The 25,022-nt window shown below is 45.9% G+C and overlaps 1 protein-coding gene across 2 annotated transcripts in view; it reads right to left on the reverse strand.

The window, feature by feature from the left end:
* Positions 1 to 25,022, reverse strand: part of LOC138260955 (nuclear cap-binding protein subunit 2-like) — a 102,213-nt gene that overhangs the window by 10,272 nt on the left and 66,919 nt on the right. The window contains exons 3-4 of one of the 2 annotated variants that reach the window (XR_011199033.1): positions 14,212 to 14,350; positions 2,287 to 2,430 (exon numbers count right to left, since the gene is read on the reverse strand). Coding sequence is in view for 1 of the 2 variants with exons in the window: in XM_069209508.1 (XP_069065609.1) it covers positions 14,212 to 14,350 (139 nt within the window). In the remaining variant the exon portion in view is untranslated. The remainder of the gene's footprint in view (positions 1 to 2,286; positions 2,431 to 14,211; positions 14,351 to 25,022) is intronic. The other variant, XM_069209508.1, reaches the window with a different exon arrangement.

Below are 25,022 nucleotides of genomic sequence, written 5' to 3' on the forward strand. Positions count from 1 at the left end.
CCTCTGTGTGCGTTGATTTAATCTCGTTCATCAGGGCGTAAATATATCTTCCTAAGATGCAAGTAGCATTGGTGGACTTCAACGCCATGCTACATGATGAGAAAACTTTCTTGGATGACATGTCCATCTTCTTAGAGTCTCTGTCCGAGGGTACCGTTGGAAATGACCCAGTAGCAGATCGAGCTGAGCATGAAGCCTGGACCACTAGGCTTTCAGGTGTTGGATGTCTGGAAAGAAAGCCTGGATCAGCCGGTGCAACCCGATACCTCTGAGCCACAGATCTATTGACGGCTGAAGAAGACACCGGCTTCTTCCAGACTTCCATAATGGGATCCAGTAGAGCTTAATTAAAAGGCAAGGTTGGCTCTGCAGATGTAGAGGCAGGGTGCAACACTCCGTCAAGATGTTCTGCTTGGCTTCAGTCACAGGCAAAGGGAGGTCCAGAAAGTCAGCCGCTTTTCTAATGACAGCATGAAAAGAGGCTGCCTCCTCCGTGTACTCCCCGGGTGATGACAAGTCCCATTCAGGGGAGGTATCTAGACCACTGGCAGTGTCAAGTCCATGGAGACCCTCACGAGAGTCCTCAATCTCCCCTTCCTCCAAAGCTTGTCTCCGGTACTCTTGTTCTTCCAGGAGGCGAAGAGCCAGCCTCCTCGAATGCAGCCTCTCCTCTATCCTCGGCGTCAGCGGACATCGAAGATTGACGCCGATCCTCGGATCCGTCAGACGCCGGGTCTAAAGGCACCATGGTTTTCTTCGGCGCCGAACATGGAGCCGGACGGAGAGAAGACTGTCCCGGAGTCGGTGGAGGTCTAGTTGGCGTCGAGACATCGAAGCCGAAGGAGCCGAAGCTACCGGAGTCGCTACCAGCGCCGAGCCCACATTTCCCAGGGGAAGAAAGGGCATAAAGGGTGCCGGTCGAAGTGGAGCCGGAGCACCCATGTTGAAGGCCAAAGGGCCTGAAGGACCAGCCGGTCCACCACCTGGAGCCATCTGTTGGAAGATGGAAAACATTGCATTCAGAAAAGCGGTACTATCGGCTCCAGGGGCCGGGAAAGCCGGGTACTGAGGTGCCTGGTTAGAAGGCGACATCGACGCCGGTCTCGACGTCTGCATAGACGGAGAAAACACCTGAGGGTGCGGAACCTCAAACAATGAAGGAGGATGACCCGATGACATGGGTGAAGTCGTTGAAGCCGGAGAAGGTAACGGCGTCGTCGGCTGGGGAGACACCGTGGGACTGACTTCCCAAGTCTTCCGACGTCGAGTTGATGGTGACCTCGACCGAGACCTCTCCTTGCTCGACCGGCGCAGAGATTCTCGATGACGCCGATGAGACTTCGGTGACGCCGATGAGACTTCGGTGACGCCGATGAGACTTCGGTGACGTCTCTTCTCCTCCTTTTTCGACTTCGCAAGAAAAAGCTTGGCCTCACGTTCTTTCAGGGCCTTAGGATTCATATGTTGACAAGAATCGCACTTATCAACATCATGGTCGGAACTTAGACACCACAAGCAGTCAGAATGTGGGTCAGTTACTGACATTTTGCCACCACACTCACGGCAGGGCTTGAATCCTGACTTTCTTTGCGACATTGTAATGTCTCAAAGTAAAAATAGCCAAAAACACACTGTAACTGTCGATACAGCAACAGTAGCTCCCTCGAAGATAACCGTTTCGAATGGCACGGGAAAAAGGGAACTGACGTCGGCGAGGACCTCTTATTGCCTGTATGACGTCAGACAGCGTCACGTGGGCAATTGTGACGTCCTCGTCGACGTGCAGAAGCTAGGAAGAAGATTTCCGTCGAATGCTGGCGCAATGGGAGTATTCAATAGGTGAGGAATCCACAGGTAGTTGTATCCATCAGAAAGTGAATTTCTCACCATCCCCACAAAGCACACATCTCCTGTGGAGGGGAAGACTAGCAAATTTCTATCCACAATGGCACAACATCACTACAGATCAGATCTCACTGTCCTGGCATTCCCCAACAGAAGCTTATTTATGCCATCATTTTATGCTCATCAAGGGGTCCAACCCACTGGCTTCAGTGACATAAGTGTACTCGCCCTTTTTTCTTCAGAGACGAGGTCACTTCCGAGGAATGTTTGTGTGACATAAGACAAACTTGTGCCAATTCCGGTATATTAGATTACTCTAAAGCTCCTTCCGAGAACGTTGGGTGGCGTACTAACCGTTTTTCTCTACAACTGGAGGTTAATTAGATCAAACAAACGAGTTTGACAAACAATCAAGGATACAATATAAAATGTTACACTCACTGTAGGAAGCTGGCCTGGTGTGTGGTGGGTACCTATGGTACTACACCTTATAGCCGGTCCAGGTATCCACTATTAGTATAGCGTGGGCAGTGTCTAGAAGCCAGGCTCTCTAGAGGTAGCTGTGGCTGAGCAGCCAAGTCTTATCTAGGAGACATGAAACTCATGCAATATCACTGTAGTCACACAGAACTTACACACGCAAAAAGACACCCAGGGTTACAAAAATAAAAGGTACTTTATTATGGTAACACAACACCAAAATATATATATATATATATATATATATATATATATACACACATACAGGGAGTGCAGAATTATTAGGCAAGTTGTATTTTTGAGGATTAATTTTATTATTGAACAACAACCATGTTCTCAATGAACCCAAAAAACTCATTAATATCAAAACTGAATATTTTTGGAAGTAGTTTTTAGTTTGTTTTTAGTTTTAGCTATGTTAGGGGGATATCTGTGTGTGCAGGTGACTATCACTGTGCATAATTATTAGGCAACTTAACAAAAAAAAATATATACCCATTTCAATTAATTTTCATTACCAGTGAAACCAATATAACATCTCAACATTCACAAATATAAATTTCTGACATTCAAAAACAAAACAAAAACAAATCAGTGACCAATATAGCCACCTTTCTTTGCAAGGACACTCAAAAGCCTGCCATCCATGGATTCTGTCAGTGTTTTGATCTGTTCACCATCAACATTGCGTGCAGCAGCAACCACAGCCTCCCAGACACTGTTCAGAGAGGTGTACTGTTTTCCCTCCTTGTAAATCTCACATTTGATGATGGACCACAGGTTCTCAATGGGGTTCAGATCAGGTGAACAAGGAGGCCATGCATTAGATTTCCTTCTTTTATACCCTTTCTTGCCAGCCACGCTGTGGAGTACTTGGACGCGTGTGATGGAGCATTGTCCTGCATGAAAATCATGTTTTTCTTGAAGGATGCAGACTTCTTCCTGTACCACTGCTTGAAGAAGGTGTCTTCCAGGAACTGGCAGTAAGACTGGGAGTTGAGCTTGACTCCATCCTCAACCCGAAAAGGCCCCACAAGCTCTTCTTTGATGATACCAGCCCAAACCAGTACTCCACCTCCACCTTGCTGGCGTCTGAGTCGGACTGGAGCTCTCTGCCCTTTACCAATCCAGCCACGGGCCCATCCATCTGGCCCATCAAGACTCACTCTCATTTCATCAGTCCATAAAACCTTAGAAAAATCAGTCTTGAGATATTTCTTGGCCCAGTCTTGACGTTTCAGCTTGTGTGTCTTGCTCAGTGGTGGTTGTCTTTCAGCCTTTCTTACCTTGGCCATGTCTCTGAGTATTGCACACCTTGTGCTTTTGGGCACTCCAGTGATGTTGCAGCTCTGAAATATGGCCAAACTGGTGGCAAGTGGCATCGTGGCAGCTGCACGCTTGACTTTTCTCAGTTCATGGGCAGTTATTTTGCGCCTTGGTTTTTCCACACGCTTCTTGCGACCCTGTTGACTATTTTGAATGAAACGCTTGATTGTTCGATGATCACGCTTCAGAAGCTTTACAATTTTAAGAGTGCTGCATCCCCCTGCAAGATATCTCACTATTTTTGACTTTTCTGAGCCTGTCAAGTCCTTCTTTTGACCCAATTTGCCAAAGGAAAGTTAGTTGCCTAATCATTATGCACACCTGATATAGGGTGTTGATGTCATTAGACCACACCCCTTCTCATTACAGAGATGCACATCACCTAATATGCTTAATTGGTAGTAGGCTTTCGAGCCTATACAGCTTGGAGTAAGACAACATGCATAAAGAGGATGATGTGGTCAAAATACTCATTTGCCTAATAATTCTGCACTCCCTGTATATATATATATATATATATATATATACACACACACACACACACACACATAAACATACATACACACACACACACAAGCAATTAGAAATAGGCATAAGAAATGGTTAGAAAACAGTGTAAATCACAAAACACAATATAGCATAGTGACCCTAGGAGGAGCCCAAACCACACACAATTTTTTTTTTTTTTTTATGGAATGCGAATATGGGACTCCCACCCAAGTAAGTGGAGTGTGTAGAGGGGAGCTGGGGGTACCAGAAAACCACAGAAGTAAGTACCACAACACCCCCCAGCTGCCAGGAAAACATGAGTAAATCCCTGGATTTTCCCCAAACCACCCAAAAGAAAGAAAAGACACCCAGAAAAGACTGCAAGAAACCAGCAGTGGATTCCTGGAGAAGACCTGTGTAGAGAGGGGACCAAGTAAAAGGCACAACAGACTCCAGTGGGGGTAGGAGCCCCCTCCCCACCACACTGAAGATGCAGGAGTTGGTCGATGAAGAAAAACAGGTCAGCACTGCAGCCCAGAAGCCGAAGATGCAAAAGATGTCCCACGCTGGAAGGAAGATTGCAGACGGAAGTTGGTGAAGGATTTACACCAACAAGCCTTAGCAAAGGCAAACTCGCAGTTGGCGGAAAAGAGGTGCTGCCAGGGACCAGTGAGGCCCAAGACTCAACCCAGGAGGGGGGAGCCACAGGGGACCCTCAGCATCGCAGAGTACACAGGAGCAGAGGCAGCACCCATAGGAGTCCCACAGGACGGGGAGACAGGAGTCGCAGAAGGAGCCCACGCAGCACTACAAAAGAGGATTCCACACCGCAGGAGAACCACACAGGAGGCTTGGATTTGCAGGAAGGAGTGCTGGGGGCTGGAGCTGCATGTAGCCATAAGATCCCTTGGAGGAGATGCCAAAAAAAACCTTGGCAGCTGCAAGAGACGGGGTGCACAGGGGTACTGTCTTGCGTGGGAAGGCAAAGGCCTACCTCCACCAAAGTTGGGTAGCTGGTAGAGAAGACCAAGGGGACCACTCCAGATCACCACCAGTGAAGCAGGATCCATGCAGCTCAGCAGGAGAGGGGATCCACGCAGAGGGTCGTTGTTGCTGTAGGTGCCTGCTGATGCAGGAGATTGACTTTCACTCCAACAGAGATTCCTTCTTTCTTATTGTGCAGGCTGAAGAGTTGCTGTTTTCGGAGGATCCACAGCAGGGGAAATGTTGTACAGCTGGCAGGAGCCGTGGAAACAATGTTGCAGAAGAGTCTTCCTCATGAATCCGCAGTGTCGGTTCCTGGAGTGCCCAGTCGCGGTTCCAGTGGCCAGAAGTCTAAGTGGAGATGGAAGAGGAGTCCTGTTGGAATCTTGCATGACGCATCTTAGGACCCACCCCAGAGAAGACCCTAAAAAGCCCAAAGAGTGGGCTTCGTCACAGCCAGGCGACCAACAACAGAAGGTGCCTCTGACGTCACCTGCCTGGCCACTCAAATGCTCCCAGAGATCCCTGCCAACCTTGGAATCAAGATGGCAGAACCTAGGAACCCTCTGGGGAGCTCTGGGCACCACCCCTGGGATGGTGATGGACAGGGGAGTGATGATGGACAGGGGAGTGGTCACTCCCCTTTTCATTGTCCAGTTTCGTGCCAGAGCAGGGACTGGGAGGACCCTAAACCGGGGTCGTCTGGTTTATGAACGAGGGCACCAAATGTCCCCCTCAAAGCAAAACCAGTGGCTTGGAGAGGCTACCCCTCCCAAGCCAGTCATACCTATTTCTAAAGGGAGAGGTTGTAACACCCCTCTGTAGGAAAGTACCATCTTGCCTGGCATGTTACCCCCATTTTTACACATATGTCAGTTTGTTTGTGCCTGTCTCACTGGGATCCTGCTAGCCAAGACCCCAGTGCTCATAGTTTGTGGCCTGAATGTGTATACCTGTGTAGTGACTGTGTCACTGAGGCTCTGCTAATCAGAACCTCAGTGCTTATGCTCTCTCTGCCTTTAAATTTGTCACTATAGGCTAGTGACCACTTTTACCAATTTCAATTGGCATACCAGAACACCCTTATAATTCCCTAGTATATGGTACCTAGGTACCCAGGGTATTGGGGCTCCAAGAGATCCCTATGGGCTGCAGCATTGCTTTTGCCACCCACAGGGAGCTCAGACAAAACCTTACACAGGTCTGCCACTGCAGCCTGAGTGAAATAACGCACACGTTATTTCACAGCCATTTTCACTGCACTTAAATAACTTATGAGTCACCTATATGTTTAACCTTCACTTGCTGAAGGTTAGGTGCAAAGTTACTAAGTGTGAGGGCACCCTTACACTAGCAAAGCCGCCCCCACATAGTTCAGGGCCATTTCCCCAGACAGAGTGCGGGGACACCATTACATGTGTGCACTACATATAGGTCAATACCTATATGTAGCTTCACAATGGTAACTCTGAATATGGGCATGTAACATTTCTAAGATCATGGAATTGTACCCGCCATGCCACATCTGGTATTGAGGAGCCAATTCCATGCATCCCCGGGGCTCCACTAAGGACCCCGGGTACTGCCAAATCAGCTCTCTGGGGGTTTTCTCTGCATCTACCGCTGCTGCCACCCCACACACAGGGTTCTGCCATCCTAGGGTCTGGGCAGCAGAGTCCCAGGAAGGCAGAACAAAGCATTTCCTCTGAGAGCAGGGTGCTACACCCTCTCTCTTTCTTAATAGGTGTTAAAGGCTGGGAGGGGTAGCCTCTCCCAGCCTCTGGAAATGCTTTGAAGGGCACAGAAGGTGCACTCCTTGCATAAGCCAGTCTACACCGGTTTAGGGAACCCCCAGTCCCTGCTCTGGCACGAAACTGGACAAAGGAAAGGGGAGGGACTACTCCCCTGTCCATCACCACCCCAGGGGTGGTGCCCAGAGCTCCTCCAGTGTGTCCCAGACCTCTGCTATCTTGTTTCCAGAGGTGTGAGGGCACTCTGGAGGCCTCTGAGTGGCCAGTGCCAGCAGGTGACGTCAGAGACCCCTCCTGATAGGTGCTTACCTGACAAGGTGGCCAATCCTCCTCGGAGGGCTATTTAGGGTCTCTCCAGTGAGATTTTCCTCAGGTAACGACTTGCAGGAATTCACCATAGTTCCTCTGCACCTCTCTTCGACTTCTGACAAGGATCTACCGCTGACTGCTCAAGGACACCTTCAAAACTGCAACAAAGTAGCCAGAAGACTACCAGCGACATTGTAGCACCTAATCCTGCCAGCTTTCTCGACTGTTTCCTGGAGGTGCATGCTTTGGGGGCTGCCTGCCTTCATCTTGCACTGGAAGCCACGAAGAAATCTCCAGTGGGTCGATGGAATCTTCCCCCTGCTTCAGCAGGCACCAAACTTCAGCTTAATCGGTACTCTGGGACCCCCACTCATCCTGACGAGCGTGGCCCCTGGAACACAGGTGGTGGACCCCGGTGACCCCGACTGTCCATTGGTCCAACTGTCCAAATTTGGAGGAGGTAAGTCTTTGCCTCCCCTCTCCAGACAGTAATCCTATGCACCGCGTGAACTGCAGCTACAAGGGCTTCTGTGCACATTTCCACGAAATCCTGCATGCACAGCCGAGCCTAGGTCCCCAGCACTCTGTCCTGCGATGCTCAGCTCCCCGAGTTGATCTCCGGTGTGATGGGACCTCCTTTTGCAGTGATGAGACGACCGCCGTGTTCAGACTTATTGAACCCATGTTCAAGGACTTCTGCGGGTGCTTCCTGCTTGTGCATGGGCTCCCTACGTTGCTGAGGGCCCCCTCTGTCTCCTCTCCCAAGTGGCGACATCCTGGTCCTTCCTGGGCCCGGCCAGCGCCCTTTTTCTCTAACCGCGACTCTTGCAGCCAACAAGGCTTGTTTGCGGTATTTTGCCAAGGAAACAACTCTGCATCCTCCAGCACACCGTGGGACATCTTCTGTGTAAAGGAGAAGCTCCTAGCACCTTTCGTTGTTGCAGAATCTTCAGCTTCTTCCATCCGGAGGCAGCCTTTTTGCACCTTCATCCGGGGTTTAGTGGGCTCCTGCCACCCCTGGACACTTTCGCGACTCTTGGATTTGGTCCCCTTCCTTTGAAGGTTCTCGGGTCCAGGAATCCATCTTCAGTGCTTTGCAGTCTGTTGTGGTCTTTGCAAAATTCCTTATCATGACTTTAGTGTGTTTCTGGGGAAATATTAGTACTTTACTCCTACTTACCAGGGTCTTGGGGTGGGGTATCTTGGACACCCTTAGTGTTTTCTTACACTCCCAGCTACCCTCTACACATCACACTAGCCTAGGGGTCCATTCGTGGTTCGCATTCCACTTTTAGTATATGGTTTGTGTTGCCCCTAGGCCTATTGCATCTTATTATATTCTACAGTGTTTCCACTACTTTCTGACTGTTTTACTTACCTGATTTGGTCTGTTGTGTATATTTTGAGCATTTTCCTTATCTCCTAAGGGAGTATATCCTCAGATATTTTTGGCACATGGTCACTGAAATAAAGTACCTTTATTTTTGGTAACAGTGAGTATTTTCTTTCTTATGATATAGTACCTATATGATATAAGTGGTATTGCATGAGCTCTGCACGTCTTAGTTTAGCCTTGGCTGCTCTGCTATAGCTACCTCTATCAGCCTAAGCTGCTAGAACACTACTACTCTACTAATAAGGGATAACTGGAATTCGCACAAGGTGCAAGTACCATTGGTACCAACTGTAAGCCATGCCAACCCCCTACACCCTCTCCCAAAGGAAATCCTTTGTTCTGCCTTCCTGGGCTTGAGCTTCTCAAGCAGCAGGAGGGTAGAAACCAGTCTGTGAGGTGGCAGCAGCTTGGGTTGCCCGGAAAACCTCAGAAGGCTGGTAGGAGCAATGCTGGGGTCCTCCAATGAGCCCCGAGAGTGCACGGAATCACACAACCAATACTTGCAAAGGTATTGGGCTATGATTCCGACATGTTTGATACCAAACATGCCTAGGTTCGGAGTTACTATTATGCAGCTATACATAGGTACATAGGTAGTGACCTATGTCCAGGACATGCATAAAATGGCATCCCGCACTCACAAAGTCCAGGAAAATGGAACTGGAGTTTGTGGGGGCACCTCTGCTAGTGCAGGGGTTTCCTCACACACAGGTACTTGCACCCTGCCCTCTGGGCTAGGAGGGCCTGCCATAAAGGTGACTTACAGTGACCTGGTAGTGAAAGGGGGCATGCACCCTTCCACGCAGGCTGCAATGGCAGACCTGCAGAACACTTTGCATGGACTCCCTATGAGTGGCATAATACATGCAGCAGCCCATAGGGATCCCCTGGTACCCCAAAGCCCTGGGTACCTAGGTACCATATACTAGGGACTTACATGGGGGTACCAGTATGCCAAATGTGTGGTGAAACCACGTTAAAAGGGAGAGCATAATCACTGGGGTCCTGGTTACAGGATCCCAGTGAACATAGTCAAACACACTGACAAACAGGCAAAACGTGGGGTCAACCATGCTAGCAAAAGGCTACTTTCCTACACTCACCCAATACAGACAGCACTTCCCTGTCCAACGGTTTTGAAAACTAGAAAACCAAAGTTGATCTCACAAGAGATTCAACACTATTTTTTTTCCCCCCTTTAGAACGGTTCCTCAGCAACCTCTTTTTAGCCCGGAAAGTGCACAACAGATATTCTCCGTGAGACGTGCTGTTCACTGGATTCATTACAAGAAGGGGATTGGCTAGCAAAGACACTCTTAAAGGATACTAATCTATCATTCAGGATTCATCAATTACAAAAACACTTTCTTTAGTTTCTGTGGAACAACAAACAGTCCCAGTACAAATTGCTCCCTTTCAGCCTTTCATCAGCCACTTGGTGCTTCACCACGCTTCAAGAGCTGGGGGTGGCATTGCTATAGTTGCATGGAGTCAGACTTTTGTTATATGTACAACAGAGATGGTGGCTAAGAATTCCACTAGTGTGGTCAGTAGTTTGTGTTATTTTAAGCTCAGGTGTTTCAACTTACTACAGTGGATTGGACAATAATCCTATGCACCACAAGTAGGGCTATTAGTAAGCAATTAAAGCATTAGCTTGACAGTGGCCTAATTACTGTTGAGAAATATCTGTACCTGAAAGCGGATAAACAAAGAGACCTCTTGGCCATATACACAGGCAAAAATTCACAAACAAATGTATTTTCCATCTGGAAAACCAATCATAATCGGGTATCGGACCTCGCATCACTTATTCATGACATGAAACAGAACTAAATCTGTTGAATAAGGATGTATTTTTTGGGGGGGGGGGGGGGGGGGGGGGGGTGCATGACTAAGCAAGTGTCTTTTCTTCTCTAAGGGGGCTGCATTTTCGTCCGAGGTGTTGGTTTTTCTTCTTAAACGTGAGCATTTCTTCAGTGTGGACATCTTTCCTTCCCTCTGTCTCAATTCTTTTTAGAACGGATGGAGTTCTTGAGGGTTTGCCATCTAGAGTGTCCTTTCGCTTGGAATTGTTGGAATGCTGCTGCTGCGGTTCGGTTGCAAAGTGTTTTGGCGTTGATGCAGTGTTCATCTCTTGGTTCAGACCAGCTTCACATTTAAGGTGGTACCTGGTGTCCCTTCCTGTGTTCACCTTTCTTTGATATCTTCTGAAAAGTTTTCAGTTTTTCAGCTGCGTTATGCGTCGGATCACTCTCTTTGATCAATCTGTTTCTTTGGTGTGCTCCTCCTTGCAGCGGGATCTTAGGCAGAGTTCCTTTGGTGAGGTCTGCTGCGACTGCAACACAGCAAGTGTCTCCACTTTTGTTTTACTGTTGCTTTCAGGTTCTTACTCTGTACATGCTTCACAGCCTTCTCGTTATCATCTGTTGGGTGGCAAAGGTTACAGACCTCATGTGAATCCTTTTGTGCAAACTGGTGATATAATTTCAAGCAAAATCTTAAAGAAATGTATTTATCTCTTAACGGTTAAGGGGCCTCTGATTCCATATTTGCATATTTTTCCAACCACATAGTAGGATTTCCCTGGTGGTAAGCTTGCCGACGGATTCTTTTTTTGTTGGTATTATCCAAAAGTTTGAAGTCCCTCATCTGGTTACTGGTTAAATCACATCTTTTTCTGTTTTGACTGACAGTGTCGGTACAGCTCTTCAGGCACCCTGAAGTTCATCCACTTGCTTTCAGCCCCCTACAGCAGAACAAGCATTTTCAATCCAATAGGTCTTGCATTTGCTCGCGTATGAGCTATTGGCATTGTAAATTCATAACTGGACTTTTCTTTCCACATAAATTGGTCAACCCTGCCTCATAATTCCATCTTTTCCTGCCATATAATTCCAGTGGCCTGGCATATAACTAAAGCACTTCCATTTACCTTCTTCCTCTAACTGCAGCCAAAAATTAAAATGTTGCCTTCTAGCATTCTAATTTAAACCTGCCATGCTAATTCCAATAGAATACCATTTTCACCACCCCACCATTGGAGTTGCTGCCTGGCTAACACAATTCCCCCCCCCACCAAAAAAGACACAAGACAGCCACAGAGGAGAAATAATCTAGAAGGGTCACCTAAACATATTGAATGTTAACAGTCATATTGTAATAAGGAGAGATTATTAAAACACATGCAATTATCATATAAACCTTTATCAGAAAACCTGTTGGCATTAGACTGTGATGCTCAAAACAGCCCCTGGGTGCACCATAAGAAAAATATCACTGGCAAGAAACATGGTCATGTAACCATATTGTTAGCCCCTAGCGGGCAATACCCCATGAAAAAAAAAAAAAAAAAAAAGAGAAATGCAGTGTAACTATATACTTAGCCCCTAGAGAGCGGTTTTAGGGCTATCAGCCCTACTGCAATGATATTACAAACACGGCCTTTAAAACAAAAACTTCTCCCAGCTGTAAAACATAAGTTCTAGCTATGATGAAACTTAAGACACCGAATGGTGGGAGGGGATTATTATTTTAGGGTCCCCACTAACCTAGTATGGGGACACAGAGATGATGTAGACAGAAAGAGCGTTTTGAAGGTGGTGCCATTTTCCTAGGACCACCACAGGCTGAGTTATGAGCAAAAATGTTTTGTAAAAGTAATGCCCAGCAAAAGCATTATGTGGCGACTTTTCGTGCTGCGAATATTATAGTATGCGGACTGCAATGCTCAGAACATCCCCGAGAGGATACCACAATAGAAATAGCATTAGGAAGAAACATGGTCATGTAACCATACAGTCAGCCCTTAGAGAGCATAACCACATGAAAAAAACCAGAATAGGAGAAAGTAATGCAGTGTACTCTTATTTAGTCCCTGGAGGGAGTAGTGCATTACACAATTTCAAGGCTAGCAGGCCTATTGCAATGATATTAAAAACAAGCCCCACAAAACATAACTTGTCCCAGCTCTAAAACGAAAGTTCCAGCCATGTGAGAGCTTAAAAAAAGAAAAAGAAGATAATGCATGGTGGTCAGGGTTATTATTTTAGAGTTCCCACTAACATAGTGTGGGTACCCAGAGATGACGCAGACAGAAAGAGCATATTGTGGTCAATGTTTTGAAGGTGGTCCCATTGTCCTAGGACCACCACAGGCAGATTTATGAGTAAAAATGTTTTGTAAAAGTAATTCCCTACCAAGCATTATGGGGCGAATTCCCAAGTGCAGTAAATATTGTAGCATCCGCTCTCCTGCTTTGCCGGGAGAGCCGCTTTCGCTTTGAGGATTTACCAATGTCAAGTGTTTTTTGGCAAAAGCCACAAGAAATCACTGATTAGGTAACTTTGAACAGCACAACCAGCTCTCCAAAACTGCCAATCGAGTTCATGCTGTTGTGCCTGTTCGCAATGTGAGAGCTATGGCCGCCATGCAGCAAGAAGAGGAGAGACAAAAGAAGAAAAAAAAATAGTTTGCCCACGCTGAAGTATACTGGCAATCGTGCAATAATCCATGTAACAGGGACAGTCTGCAAACCGTGACAAAAACTGCCTCAAGGCGGGATACAGGTAAAGCATTTACCAATTACATCAATTGGTTTTCGAAAGACAAGCCCAGGAACGAATGAAAGTGAAAGGAGTGAGTTGGTCATGGTTAAAAGCCCACAATACTTACAACAGGTCAAAGTGATTACACGCTCAACCTAAAAAGGAATCTGAAGAGGACAAAAATGTACCTGGGCTTACATCTAATGACAAAGTGAAAAGGAGAGGATACCAAATAGTTAGCAATGTCCAGAGAATTAAAATTATATATACAAAAAAAAAAAAACCTCAAAACCTACAACTACAAAGAAACAGTTTAATCCAGAAAAGATTCACATTGCAAAACTAAAGTGAATATCCCAAGCCCACCTATTCCTGGGGACACCACTCCTATGGCCTCTTTTTCTAGTAAGGAAAGGAACAGTGCCTCAGAGGTGCCAGACAGTGAGTATACTAGGAGGGGGATCAAGGGGAGGGAAGTGGTGTATAATGACTGCCTCTCAATTGGTGACAGAATGGGGCATTCCCCCTAACAGAAGATGGTGGCATGAGAAGAGGTTGAGGAGTAGGGTTTTAGAGGTGGCAGAGACTGCTAGGACATGGAGGCCTGCATTGGTTACTGCTGTTGAGGCTTTCTAGATCCCCTTCCTGGAAAGCAGCAATGTATCTGCTGTGTTTGAGCAGGTTGAAACAGCTGCTGCTGGGACTGCCCACTTCTATAGTAACTACAAAACTTCCGATTTTATTGGTGCACAGTACCAGAGCCAAGGTTTGAGCAGTCATCCCTCTATTGTTGAAGCTTTCAAAGGAGGATTCTGCTTTCTCTCCAAATAATTTTTGGCAGACAAAGGGCATGTCCATAAGATTGGCCTATATATCCACCGAACATCCAATGGAAAACTTCAAAGCTTATCACCATAACATGGCCGCCACACCCAGAGTGGGCAACTGTATCCGCTTTTGCCATCCTCTGGTGGGGAGGCCAGCCTATACATCTGTATGAGGACATTCTGGGGGAATAAAAAAAAAAAAAACACACAACACCGATATACAAAACAGTTTTTAAAATGATCAAGTTAGACCTTACCTGCCCACCAGTCTTCCCTCTGCCGTATTGGCGACCCTCTTTGAAACCTGCATCCCAATCGGTTCGAATTATGCGGTCATCCATTCGAGTGCCATTGAGGAACCTCATGGCATGTTCTGCATCTGCTCTGGTGTAGTATCTGGAATAACATGATGTAAGGAATAACAGTCCGAACAAATAGTAAAACCTGTATTGAGTAGAAGAGGTCACCAAGTACCTTGTACAGTTCACCACCTTTGAACAGACCGAATAGTGCAACAGGCTCTAAATTTCAAAGTTATGGAAAGGTAGGCAAATGGGGGGGGGGGGGGGGGGTGGGGGAAAAAAAAAGCTAAATAAATAAAAAAAAGCTTTGCAGACATGACAACTCTCAGTCCTGTGCCCTAAATTAAAAAGATTAACTGATATTTTCAAACTGTACCCCACCGTTTAGAAAGCTGGAGGCTCACAAGTGACCATCCTCATATTGCTCCCACAGCAAGTTCAACCATTTGTAATCCTTTTCCTGCTACCAATTGCCACCTTAATCTGGCTCACACACATCAGCACAAGTACTCTATTTCTGCACAGATGGTGCAACACATCATTAACCATACTCTACCACCCCAAAACTACAAATCAACTTCCCATCAGCTCACCCAACCCTATTATTGCTACTACAGCTAAAGGGATCCCACAGTACTATTGTAGCCTCTCTGCCCTCCCACCTTTCTCCTCCATGATGCTATTACTCCTTCTCTTTTCAGATCTCAATTACATTATATGATTACGGATTGTAAGACTGGGTAGGAGGCACCCTGAATTTCCTCCACTTGCTTTCAGACCAAACAGCAGGACAAGCATTTTCAATTCAAAAGGTCTTGCATTTGCTCGAGTTGGAGCTATTGGCATTGTAAATGAATAACTGGACTTCATGTTTTTTATAATTTCGTCTTTTCTTGCCATATAATCCCAGTGGCCCTGCATATAAATAACTAAAGCACTTACATTTACCTTCTTCCTCTATCTGCAGCCAAAAATGAAAATGGTACCGTTTGGCATCCTAATTTAAATCTGCCATGCTAATTCCAATTGAATACCACTTTCACCACCCCACCAGAGTTGCTAGCTAACGCAACCCCCCCCCCGCTCACCCTGCCCCCAAACAAAGACAGAAGACAGCCATAGAGGAGAAATAAACTAGACGGGTCACCAAACATATCAAGAGTTTTCAAAAACTTGTGAAAGGCTGGGTAGGAGAACAAGTCTGACTTTTCATTAGATGGCTTCTTTGAGGCCTCTAACTAGAAATCAAAGATTCCTCTCTTAACCGTTAGGGTTCCCAGAGTCCATGTTTGCATAGTTTTCCAACCACATGGTAGAATTTCTCTGGTGGTATTAATGAAGGATTCGTTTTTGGTTGTATTATCCAAAACTTTGACGCCCCGCATCGGGTTGTTGGTTAAATCACAACTTTTTCAGTTTTGATTGACAGTCTGTTGGTACAGCTCGTCAGGAACCCTGTAGTTCTTCTGCTTGCTTTCAGACCAAACAGCTGTTCACCCAATCCACAAAACGAGTATTACAAGGCAGGGTACATTAACTTCGAGTTCACATAGGCAATTTAGTGATGTGACAAACAAGTTATAACTGAGGAGAAAAGATTACACTATATGCAAGCTACATCACATTATTAGACGGATGTTACACTGTAAAAACCACCTCCGAGGGCTGGTCGCACAGATCAATGGCAGTTAATAGCTGGACGTGCATCTGACACCACAGATACAGGAAGTGCTAAACAATACACAAATCATTGTAGTATTCGCCAAAATGTATTCAGTCTGCAAAATCATTACACAAGCCAGCGTTCTCTGAAGCAAACAGGGCCACGCGTTGGTGGAAGGCACAAGACCACCGGAAATGGTACAGCGGACCCCATGCTGAACAAGTTTATTTACACTTGCTTCACTGGTTACAGACAGATGAGATGGTGTCAACACGAGTTTGGAAGTTAATGTACTGGTACATCTTTGTACTCATAAGTCAAATAAAAGTACAAATCTGCAAAACAGAATTCTCTAATGGACACTATGTTAATAAGATATTTTTTTTAGCTCCCAATCTTCTGGATCACGTCAAGTTATTCAGAACTTTCACCTGCTACTCAAGAACTACATATACCAAGAACATAAGCGGAAATCCTCTACGCTTGAAGATCACTAGCTGCTAACTGCTAATACCACAAATGGAGCAGTCTCCTCCAGCAAATATTCAACCATACTAGTTGCTTGTCCGCATACTCCTACATCCTTCCTATACCGCCATCTCACATTCATTGTCGCTAAATCACACATATTGCTCTAGCTTTAAACATTCCTAAAGCCTATATCCATTTAAGTCCGACTTCAGATGTGAAAATGTCAGTATAGCTCTTCAACAAGGGACAAATGATACCCTTATCTCACCAGCTCAAGAGCCTTCAGCTTACCAGACTTCCACCCGAGCATATATAAACTGGCAAGTTTGCCAAGAGCTTTCAGATTCGTAATGTGTAGAAGAGGGCTACAAACCTGCTCTGAAAAAAAGCCAACATTCTGTTTTTGGAATGTTATCCTAATCACTTTATTATTTAATTTATACAAACTACCTCTACTAAAGGGTGGCATGTAAAACTGAAGGTACTTCCCCATAACCCTTTACTTCTCCTTTAGGCCAGCATTTAATGTTGCGCCATCATATAATGTCACAGTCCAGGCTGATTCACAAAAACAGTGTATTGGGAGTGAGAAGGATTAAAGCACACTGGCTGGCTAAGCCAATACACCTACATACTCCAGCTAATAAAAGGGAACCTTTTAAGAGGTTCTGGGAAAACTCAAGTACGAAAGAGACCAGAATGATGAATTTGAGTAGAATAAGGGACCAGAGAGGAAAATTAAGACTACACCTCAGAGAGTAACAGTTTGGTGAGATGTCAAAGGATGACATTAAAACCGCATACTGATCCTGGGGGCGTGGCTAACCAGCCAAGATGGCGGAGGCGTAGCAGAGCGGCCCCCAGGCCGTCCCCAGTTAATCTTGAATGTAAAGAATGTACAGTAAAACTATACACTGGCTTACGACCCCCACAAATGCGTAGGCACCAGTTGTTTGTTGAACACAATTTTTTTGTCCTATTTCAAGTTTGGTCGAATGACTTCATGGTGCTGGACCGAAAATTGGGTTATTAGTTGTTTAAGGCAAGATGCAGACTTCACTGTTAAATTATGAGAGCAAAGGAAACTAGACAGGTTATCAAATAGTATTAGGACGTTAAATACGGTACAATGTAGTCAGACGTGACCTCTTACAAAATCCTCATCTGGAACGTAAGGCGATTGGGCACATTACATAAGAGACATAGATTATTGGCCCAATTACATAGGAGAAATACGCAGATAGTTGACTTACAGGAGACACTTGCTGACACCTGAGGGCACAACGACTGCAAAAAGGTGGAGGGGCCAACTCTTTAATATGTCATATTCAGCATACGCTAGAAAGGCTTGAGTCCCATTCATGGCTCGGGAAGTACGCATAGACACACAGGGCAGATACATTCTTGTCAAGGGCACACTGGATGGAGAACCATTAGAGCTAGGTTGTATATACACACCTAAAACAGACCAAGATGCCTATTGTATGCATTTAACTATGGTCCTTAGCGACTGGGAGAACTGCCCATGGGTTCTAGGAGGGGATTTTAATGTGGTATTGGATATGGCCTTGGAGCGTTCCAATCATCCTCTGCCTGGCTATGACACAACATGCAGCGTTCCAACAACAATGGGTGGCGTGTTGGTCAATAGCAGATGCCTGGCGTGCTCGAAATGAAGGTCTATGAGAGTACTCCTTTTACTCATATCCGCACAAATTACATACTTGCATAGATAAAGTCCTGTGTTTCCCACAACTACTCCCTGAAATAGTACATACAACCTACCTCACCAAGACCCTTTCTGATCATAACCCCCTGGAATTAACATTGAAGTGGGGTAAAACCCCGGCAGCTATACCCACCTGGAGGCTGCAACAGACTTATTTAGAAGATACTCCCTTTCAGGAAGCACTGGCACAAACTATAAATAATTACTCTGCAGACAATGCGGGGACAATTACCTCGCTAATATAAAAGAGTGGGAGGCTTTTAAAGTAGTTGTCCATGGAGCTTCCATTAGCACGTTGGTAGGTGCCCACAATGAGGCTTTGAGGGCCCTTAAAGAAGTTGAACAGGTGGTGGCAATGGGGGTGGGGGGAATAGATCCAGCGATACTGCAAGAGGCGAGAGTGGCGCATGCAGAAGGCCTGAACGATTGAGGTTAATTGATTATAGAACTCATGTCCAACGGGGACACTCTGAAGCTGATAGGTCTGGCGCATTACTAGCATGCTTAATACGTCCCACCCCTTCCCCAATACTTGCCATACGCTCGGAGACCCAAGGCTTGGTACCTACGCAGCTGGGTATTAACAACAATTTTGGAACTTCTATGCTGACCCCTACACAGCCCCTACTGCCGCAACACTGACCTCATATTTGGATAGGATTCGCCTGCCCAAGTTAAAGCCATTAGATCGAGAAGCGGTCTGTGCTAAACTCAGTGGAAGAGATTAATGGTGCAATTAGCGAGATGGTTCGCAATAAAACTCCAGGATCAGATGGACTCCCTATTGAGTTCTATGTCACTTATGTACACAGGCTGGCTCTTCCGTTGGAAAAAATATACACAGGATCACTACAGGTGAGACATTTACCTCCAACAATGCGACAAGCCATTGTTACGTCCTTGTGGAAAACAAACAAACTACTCCTTGAATTGACCTCTTACAGACCTGTCACTCTTGAATACAGAGTATAAAATCCAGAGTAAAATTCTGGCGAGACGACTACTACTGCACACAGATCAAAGTGGGTTTGTGCCGCGACGCAGCACCTCACTCAATATTCGCCGTCTCTTTCATATAATGAATAGCTCCTGCGGCCAATACCCATATGCAGGCTGCTTATCTTTAGATATACCCCACGCATTTGACACGTTTAGCTGGGACTTTCTGCTGACCACACTTACGTATTACGGGAAACCAGACTCCTATATTAAATAGGTGCAACTGTTATATTCCCTACCCACGGCAAGGGCTAAAACAGAAACGTGCTCATCAGAATCATAGACCATCTCTCGGGGAACATGTCAGGGTTGTCCATTATCACTGTTATTATTTGTCTTAGCAAATGAACCCCTGGCACAGTTGCTGCAGCAAAGTGCGCCGGACTGGAGTATCCTGATTAAGGCTACCTCCTTATGTTCAGACAATATGATTTTATACTTTAAAGATCTACGTCAAGATATGTCTGAATTTGGAAGTCTATCAGGTCTGCAGGTAAATGCCACCAAATCCTGCGATTTTGCATTCCTGACTAACCTGGAGTGGGAGACAGTGGCATTGGCTGGAGCCCGAATCTCAGTAGCAACCCATACTTTTCACTACTTGGGTATCCACATATATAGGGACCCACAGGATATATTGGAAGGGACTCTCCTGCGGGTGATCAATTCCCTCAAGTCACAAGTAGCCTTTTGGATTACACTGCCGCTCTCTGTAGCTGGCAGACTGGCACTGGCAAAGATGGTTCTCCTCCCTAGACGCCTTTATTATTTCACTAATTTGCCAGTAGCGGTTCCGGCTCCTGTGTTCAACACATTAAACACTTTAATAACCGAATTACCATAGGGGACGGGGCTTCGCAGGGTCAGCTTGAAAAAATTGCAACTGCCTGTGCGTGAGGGCAGCATGGGACCCCAGACCTTAAGGCGTATTGCATAGCAGCGCAACTGCAATGGTTGGCGGATTGGCTAGTGGGATATAACTTACAAGAGACAAGCTATACGCCCGCTCAGGTGCAAAATGGACAGCTGCATAGGTTGCTATGCTCAAGCACGCCCGTACCTCGCAACACCCCCATACTGGTACAAGTGGCCATAGCGTATTGGCAAATGACACTGGGATATACACGTATACCCATTCTTTACCTCCAAATGCACCACTGAGAGGGATTACATTGGCAATGGGAACTTTGTTGGCGCAGAGATTAGAGCTTTGGAAACAATCAGAAACCATGACCGTGTCAAAGTTGTTTGCGGATGGGGCACTAATGACGCACCTGGGCTTTATATATACACATAGGTTGCCAGATACTATGTTCCTTATACATGCAGGACTAATTTGTTACTTACAACAATTTTGGGCACCAGAGTGTACTGAACCAACCACATCTGAATTCCTGAATGCATCACATACACTAGGTCACGGCAGCCATTTAATTCACTGGCTATATAGAGGCCTACTTAGGCCCGCACGCACTCTGCCTAAAATGGGATATAGGCCTAGATCGCTCACTAACAGATGATGAATGGAAGGGCCTGCTTACAGCCCCAAAAACTAGATCAAGGAATTCCAGACTTAAAAGTATCTAGTACTCTATATTTCATAGGGCTTATCTTACCCCACACAGCATAAAGTATATCCAAGTGCAGAAGCAGGTTGCTCCCGCTGTCATCAGGGAGATGCTGATCTTTTGCACATGCTGTGGTGATGCGCTAAGTTGGAAAGCTACTGGTCAGAGATAGCAGGGTCACTCAAAGATGTAACAGGACTCGATCACTGGCTAACACCAGACGCCTGCATACTGGGTCTTTACCCACGACCTCGGAAGGCAGAGGTGTCCTCGCGATTTGTAGATTTGTCCCTACTATTGGCGATAGGTGCCATTACGCGTCGCTGGAAATCACCCATTCCCCGCAGGTGGCACAATGGCGTGTGGAGGTGCTTGAGTGGGGATTGGCAGAAAGTGGAGCACTGCATAGGGAAGAATATAGAGGGCTGCGTAAGACACCTATCTCCCTGGAATGAGATATGTATTTCAAGAAATTCAGGGAAAAGACGCAGGTGGACATTCCTATACACTCCTAACCATGACATCAAAAAATGTGAACCCAGGAATTAGCACGGGCGGACTCCTTCCCCACACCCTATCCCTATGGGGAGACATGTGAGGTGACAAAAAATAGCCTCGACACGTGTTCTATACAGCTCTAACGAGCTTGGCTCAATCTTACAACTATGTTTTCCTGCAGTCCTGAAAAGTTGGGTTCCAAGAGCGGTCCCAACAGAAGCTACATTGGATGTCTCTTGCTAGTTGGGTTGGTCAGAGGGAGGGGGGGATGTTTTTAGGAGTAGTTCATACCACAGTTGCAGGAATCAGAAGTACGAGAGATAATGGGCTTCTCAACAGCAGTATATGTTAAGATTGTGTAAGGAATTACTATTTGAACGATTGCCTTACCATGTATCAATGTATGCCTGTCACTGTTTAATAAACTGCAATAAAGTTTGTGAAAAAATAAATAAAAGCATGCTTACCACCGACCTAAAGAAAACTGCATATAAAAAGACAAGCCCATTTCCTCTTGAAACAATAAAACAGTATTTTTCACTCAACCACGAACAAGCATTGGCAATTTCGATGAATTTGACACCTAGAAATGTTAATAAGAAAACTTAGTTGGTTTGTGGTTCCATAAGAGTTACTTTGGGCAATCAAGGTCAGTAGGGAGGCAGTCAAGGGGACCAGCAGGGTGCAAAGAAGCAGTTACCTCCTCAAGAGTCCTCGGTCCCTGGCGAGATTATTCTGCCTGTAGGGTTCAACATACCTCAAAGTCCTCTAGGGGTCAGCAGAGGTCCAGTCCCACACATAGCAGATTCAGCAGTTTCCTTCTTTTGATAACTCTGCCTGTGGACGACCAATCCACACTCAAGACGTCTCTCCCAGCTCCAGCAAACTCAGGTACAACTTTTGAGCATTGGGTCCTGGTCTCTTAGGCTGCATGGTGGTAGAGTGGTGATCTGGGCTTCCACCTCACCCAAGCTTCTTCAGCTTTAGTTGCTTTGTGCTACAAACAGCAAGTCAGAAACGGACTCTTGGGATTCTCTGCTTTAAGCTGGGCTCGAGACGACATCTCCACAAGCAGGACACACCAGACACAGTCCTTAATTTCTATCCCAAGGAGCAGCAGGTGCAGTCCAACTTTAGTGCAGTCTCTTTGCCAGTTCCAGGGTCAGCAGGGCAGTCCTCCTTCAGTCCTCTTCTTCCAGACAAGCGAGATATGAGTTCTGAGGACAGGTGTGCCCTTTTTATGTCAAGAAAAAGCCGCCAGGGAAAGTCTTGGTCACAAGCCAATAGACTACTAGGTTCCCTCCTGTCCAATTACCACTTCCTGTAAAGCTATGCATCTGGCTATCTCAGAAGACTTCATCCTGACCACTCTCAAGATGAAAGAACCCTTCTCTCATCCTCAAGGCCTCGGTATATGCCCACGAGGTGTGGCTACCTGTGGGCTGCACGCCTTTTGGGAAAAAATTGTTTGGCCAGTGTTTTCTTCCTTTCTGTCCCCCACACCAGCCTGTCTACTCCAGCAAAAGAGCAGCCCCTCGAGTGATGGTACCATTTGCCCTTCAAAGAATGTAGCTTCCCCTTTGAAGCTCGCTTTTTGGGCCAACACTCCATGTGGCTTCATTCCTGGACCAGGCAACCCCTCTTCCAAGGCTTCTATTGTTACCTGTCTGAGGAGCCATTTACATGTCTCCACCGGTGGCCAGAAGGCTGTCCAGTGGTCAGCCCAAGTAAACGCCCAGTGGAAAACTTGGGCACCAGAGCAGCAACTATTTAAAAGTTGTATATAGCAAGAGGATACATTAATTTTGACATGCGCATCAAATCAAGCTTAATGTAACTAGCTGTTTGACACCTTCAAGTATCAACTCTGGCAGTCTCATTGAGATGTTTGCACAGAAGAGTTGTCAGCATTTAACCCTATGCTTGCCAATGGGGCAACCAACCTCTTTTGCAGCAAAAACAACTATTTGTTTTTTTTTTGCTGCTAGAACATATTACACACGTTTTACTTTTTAGGGTCGAGCGCACAATGTGACCTGTCCCTGTTGTAATCTTGATGTGGGCTTCTAACCACGCCCATCAGTTTGGTTGGTTTGTGGGCTTGCCTTTTAAAATTCGCTTAATTTCGTTAGGGAAAGGCAAGTATATGTCATGCCTCTTCTGATGTTTAGCCCTCCTCAAGCGCACCGGCCAACTACTGAAAACATACGAGGCTCGATGTTTTCCGTATGGTTTCTGTACTACGTTTTCTCTTTATTTCATAGGCAGCGTGATCTTGCTGGGCACTAGTCGAGCGCTTTGCATGACATCGACCCCGTTACATGGATAATTGCACTTTTGCCGGTTACATAGATATTTGCACTTTTGAGGATACGTTTCACTGCAAGCGAACTTCTGTTTCCCTTTGTGTGTTTCCTTCATGCTCCCGACGGCCATCCGCTCGCTTATGTTAAACTGTTTTACTTTTTATTTTCAGTGGCAAGAAAAGTATGCTTAGGAGTTTACAACGCTAACAGCTTTAACTCTAGACCCACTCCATTGCAAATGCTTGTTAATGTTGCACCCTGCATTAGGACTCGATAGATTTGCTGTTGGGGTGACTTACACACATTAAAAACAGGTGTTTCCGCTTAGCTATTGCTTAAAACACCATGGTTGAGTAAGCAGTTTTAATCTGACCTTCCAGTCGGCTGTGGCAGACTGAGAACCATGTTTAATGTTGTCCCACTCAGGATGGCACACTAAGTGCTGCGGTGCCTGAGAGGACACTAACGTATATGCCCTGGGTACCCATGGTACCATATACTAGGGACTTAGCAGTAAGTGAGCTTGCCAAGTGGGTATTAGCCAATCAAACATATATGTTAGAGGGCACTGTTAGTGAGCTCTGCTTAGTACGTCTCAGTGCAGTCGGAAAAAAACAGCAGCATCAGTCCCAAATTTTGGTATGACCATACAAATAGAGGCATTTCCTTACAATTGTTCCTTATCAGAACTTCTGGGAACTGCAAGAAAAAAGTAGTATTAACCCAAATAAATTATTAAGACACAGGTACTGCAGGTGGAAATGTTTGCAAATCATCTCTCTACAGCACCCCTCTACGTACCATGTGAGACCACAATAAAAATAAAAATAAATCTTAAAAACACAGAGCCAGAAGTAACACTGGGTTGCAACCCACTGACCTGATGTGACGGATAACCAGCCAGTGAGGAAATACTATATACTGTCCCATAGTGGCCGATAATGCACATGAAAGTACCATTCAAAGCAGCTTAGGAGCTACTGCTGCAAGAAGGAAAAAAATAAATAAAAAAAAATAATCGGGAGACTGCAGTCATTCCTGGAGTAAACGGCCTTGACTGTCACCAGGCTGTATTCCCCACAAAGCCTGACTTTGCTATTGCACCGACAGGGAAGGTTGACACTGCTGGTAAGTTAGCCCTCTGTGGTAGCATCTAAACATTTTATATTGCTGGGGGAATTGCGTGGATGAGGACAATAAGCCCAAGGATCGAGCCATGGCGCAATTATTTTTTAGTCACTTGAGCACTGGAACAACCTTCCCTTCGAAAAGTCTAAATCCATAAAAATCTTTGTCCCTCAGGGACATACGATGAAAAACAGATTGATTGCGTCCTGGCATGCCTTCTAAACTCTATGTTGGTGCTAAAAGCATGGACTATGCAGTCAGTTTTGTCCAGGCCTGCACGAAACACATACTTTTCTGCATCCTGCCTATCTTGAATAGTTTGGACCAGACAGTTTCTGTGGTTCCTCCGTAATGGCCGACTTCCTCTCGCTGGCCATATCCATACAACATAGTGTACCTGCCAC

The sequence above is a fragment of the Pleurodeles waltl genome, chromosome 2_1, assembly GCF_031143425.1.
Source record: "Pleurodeles waltl isolate 20211129_DDA chromosome 2_1, aPleWal1.hap1.20221129, whole genome shotgun sequence".
NCBI classification, from domain to species: Eukaryota; Metazoa; Chordata; class Amphibia; order Caudata; family Salamandridae; genus Pleurodeles; species Pleurodeles waltl.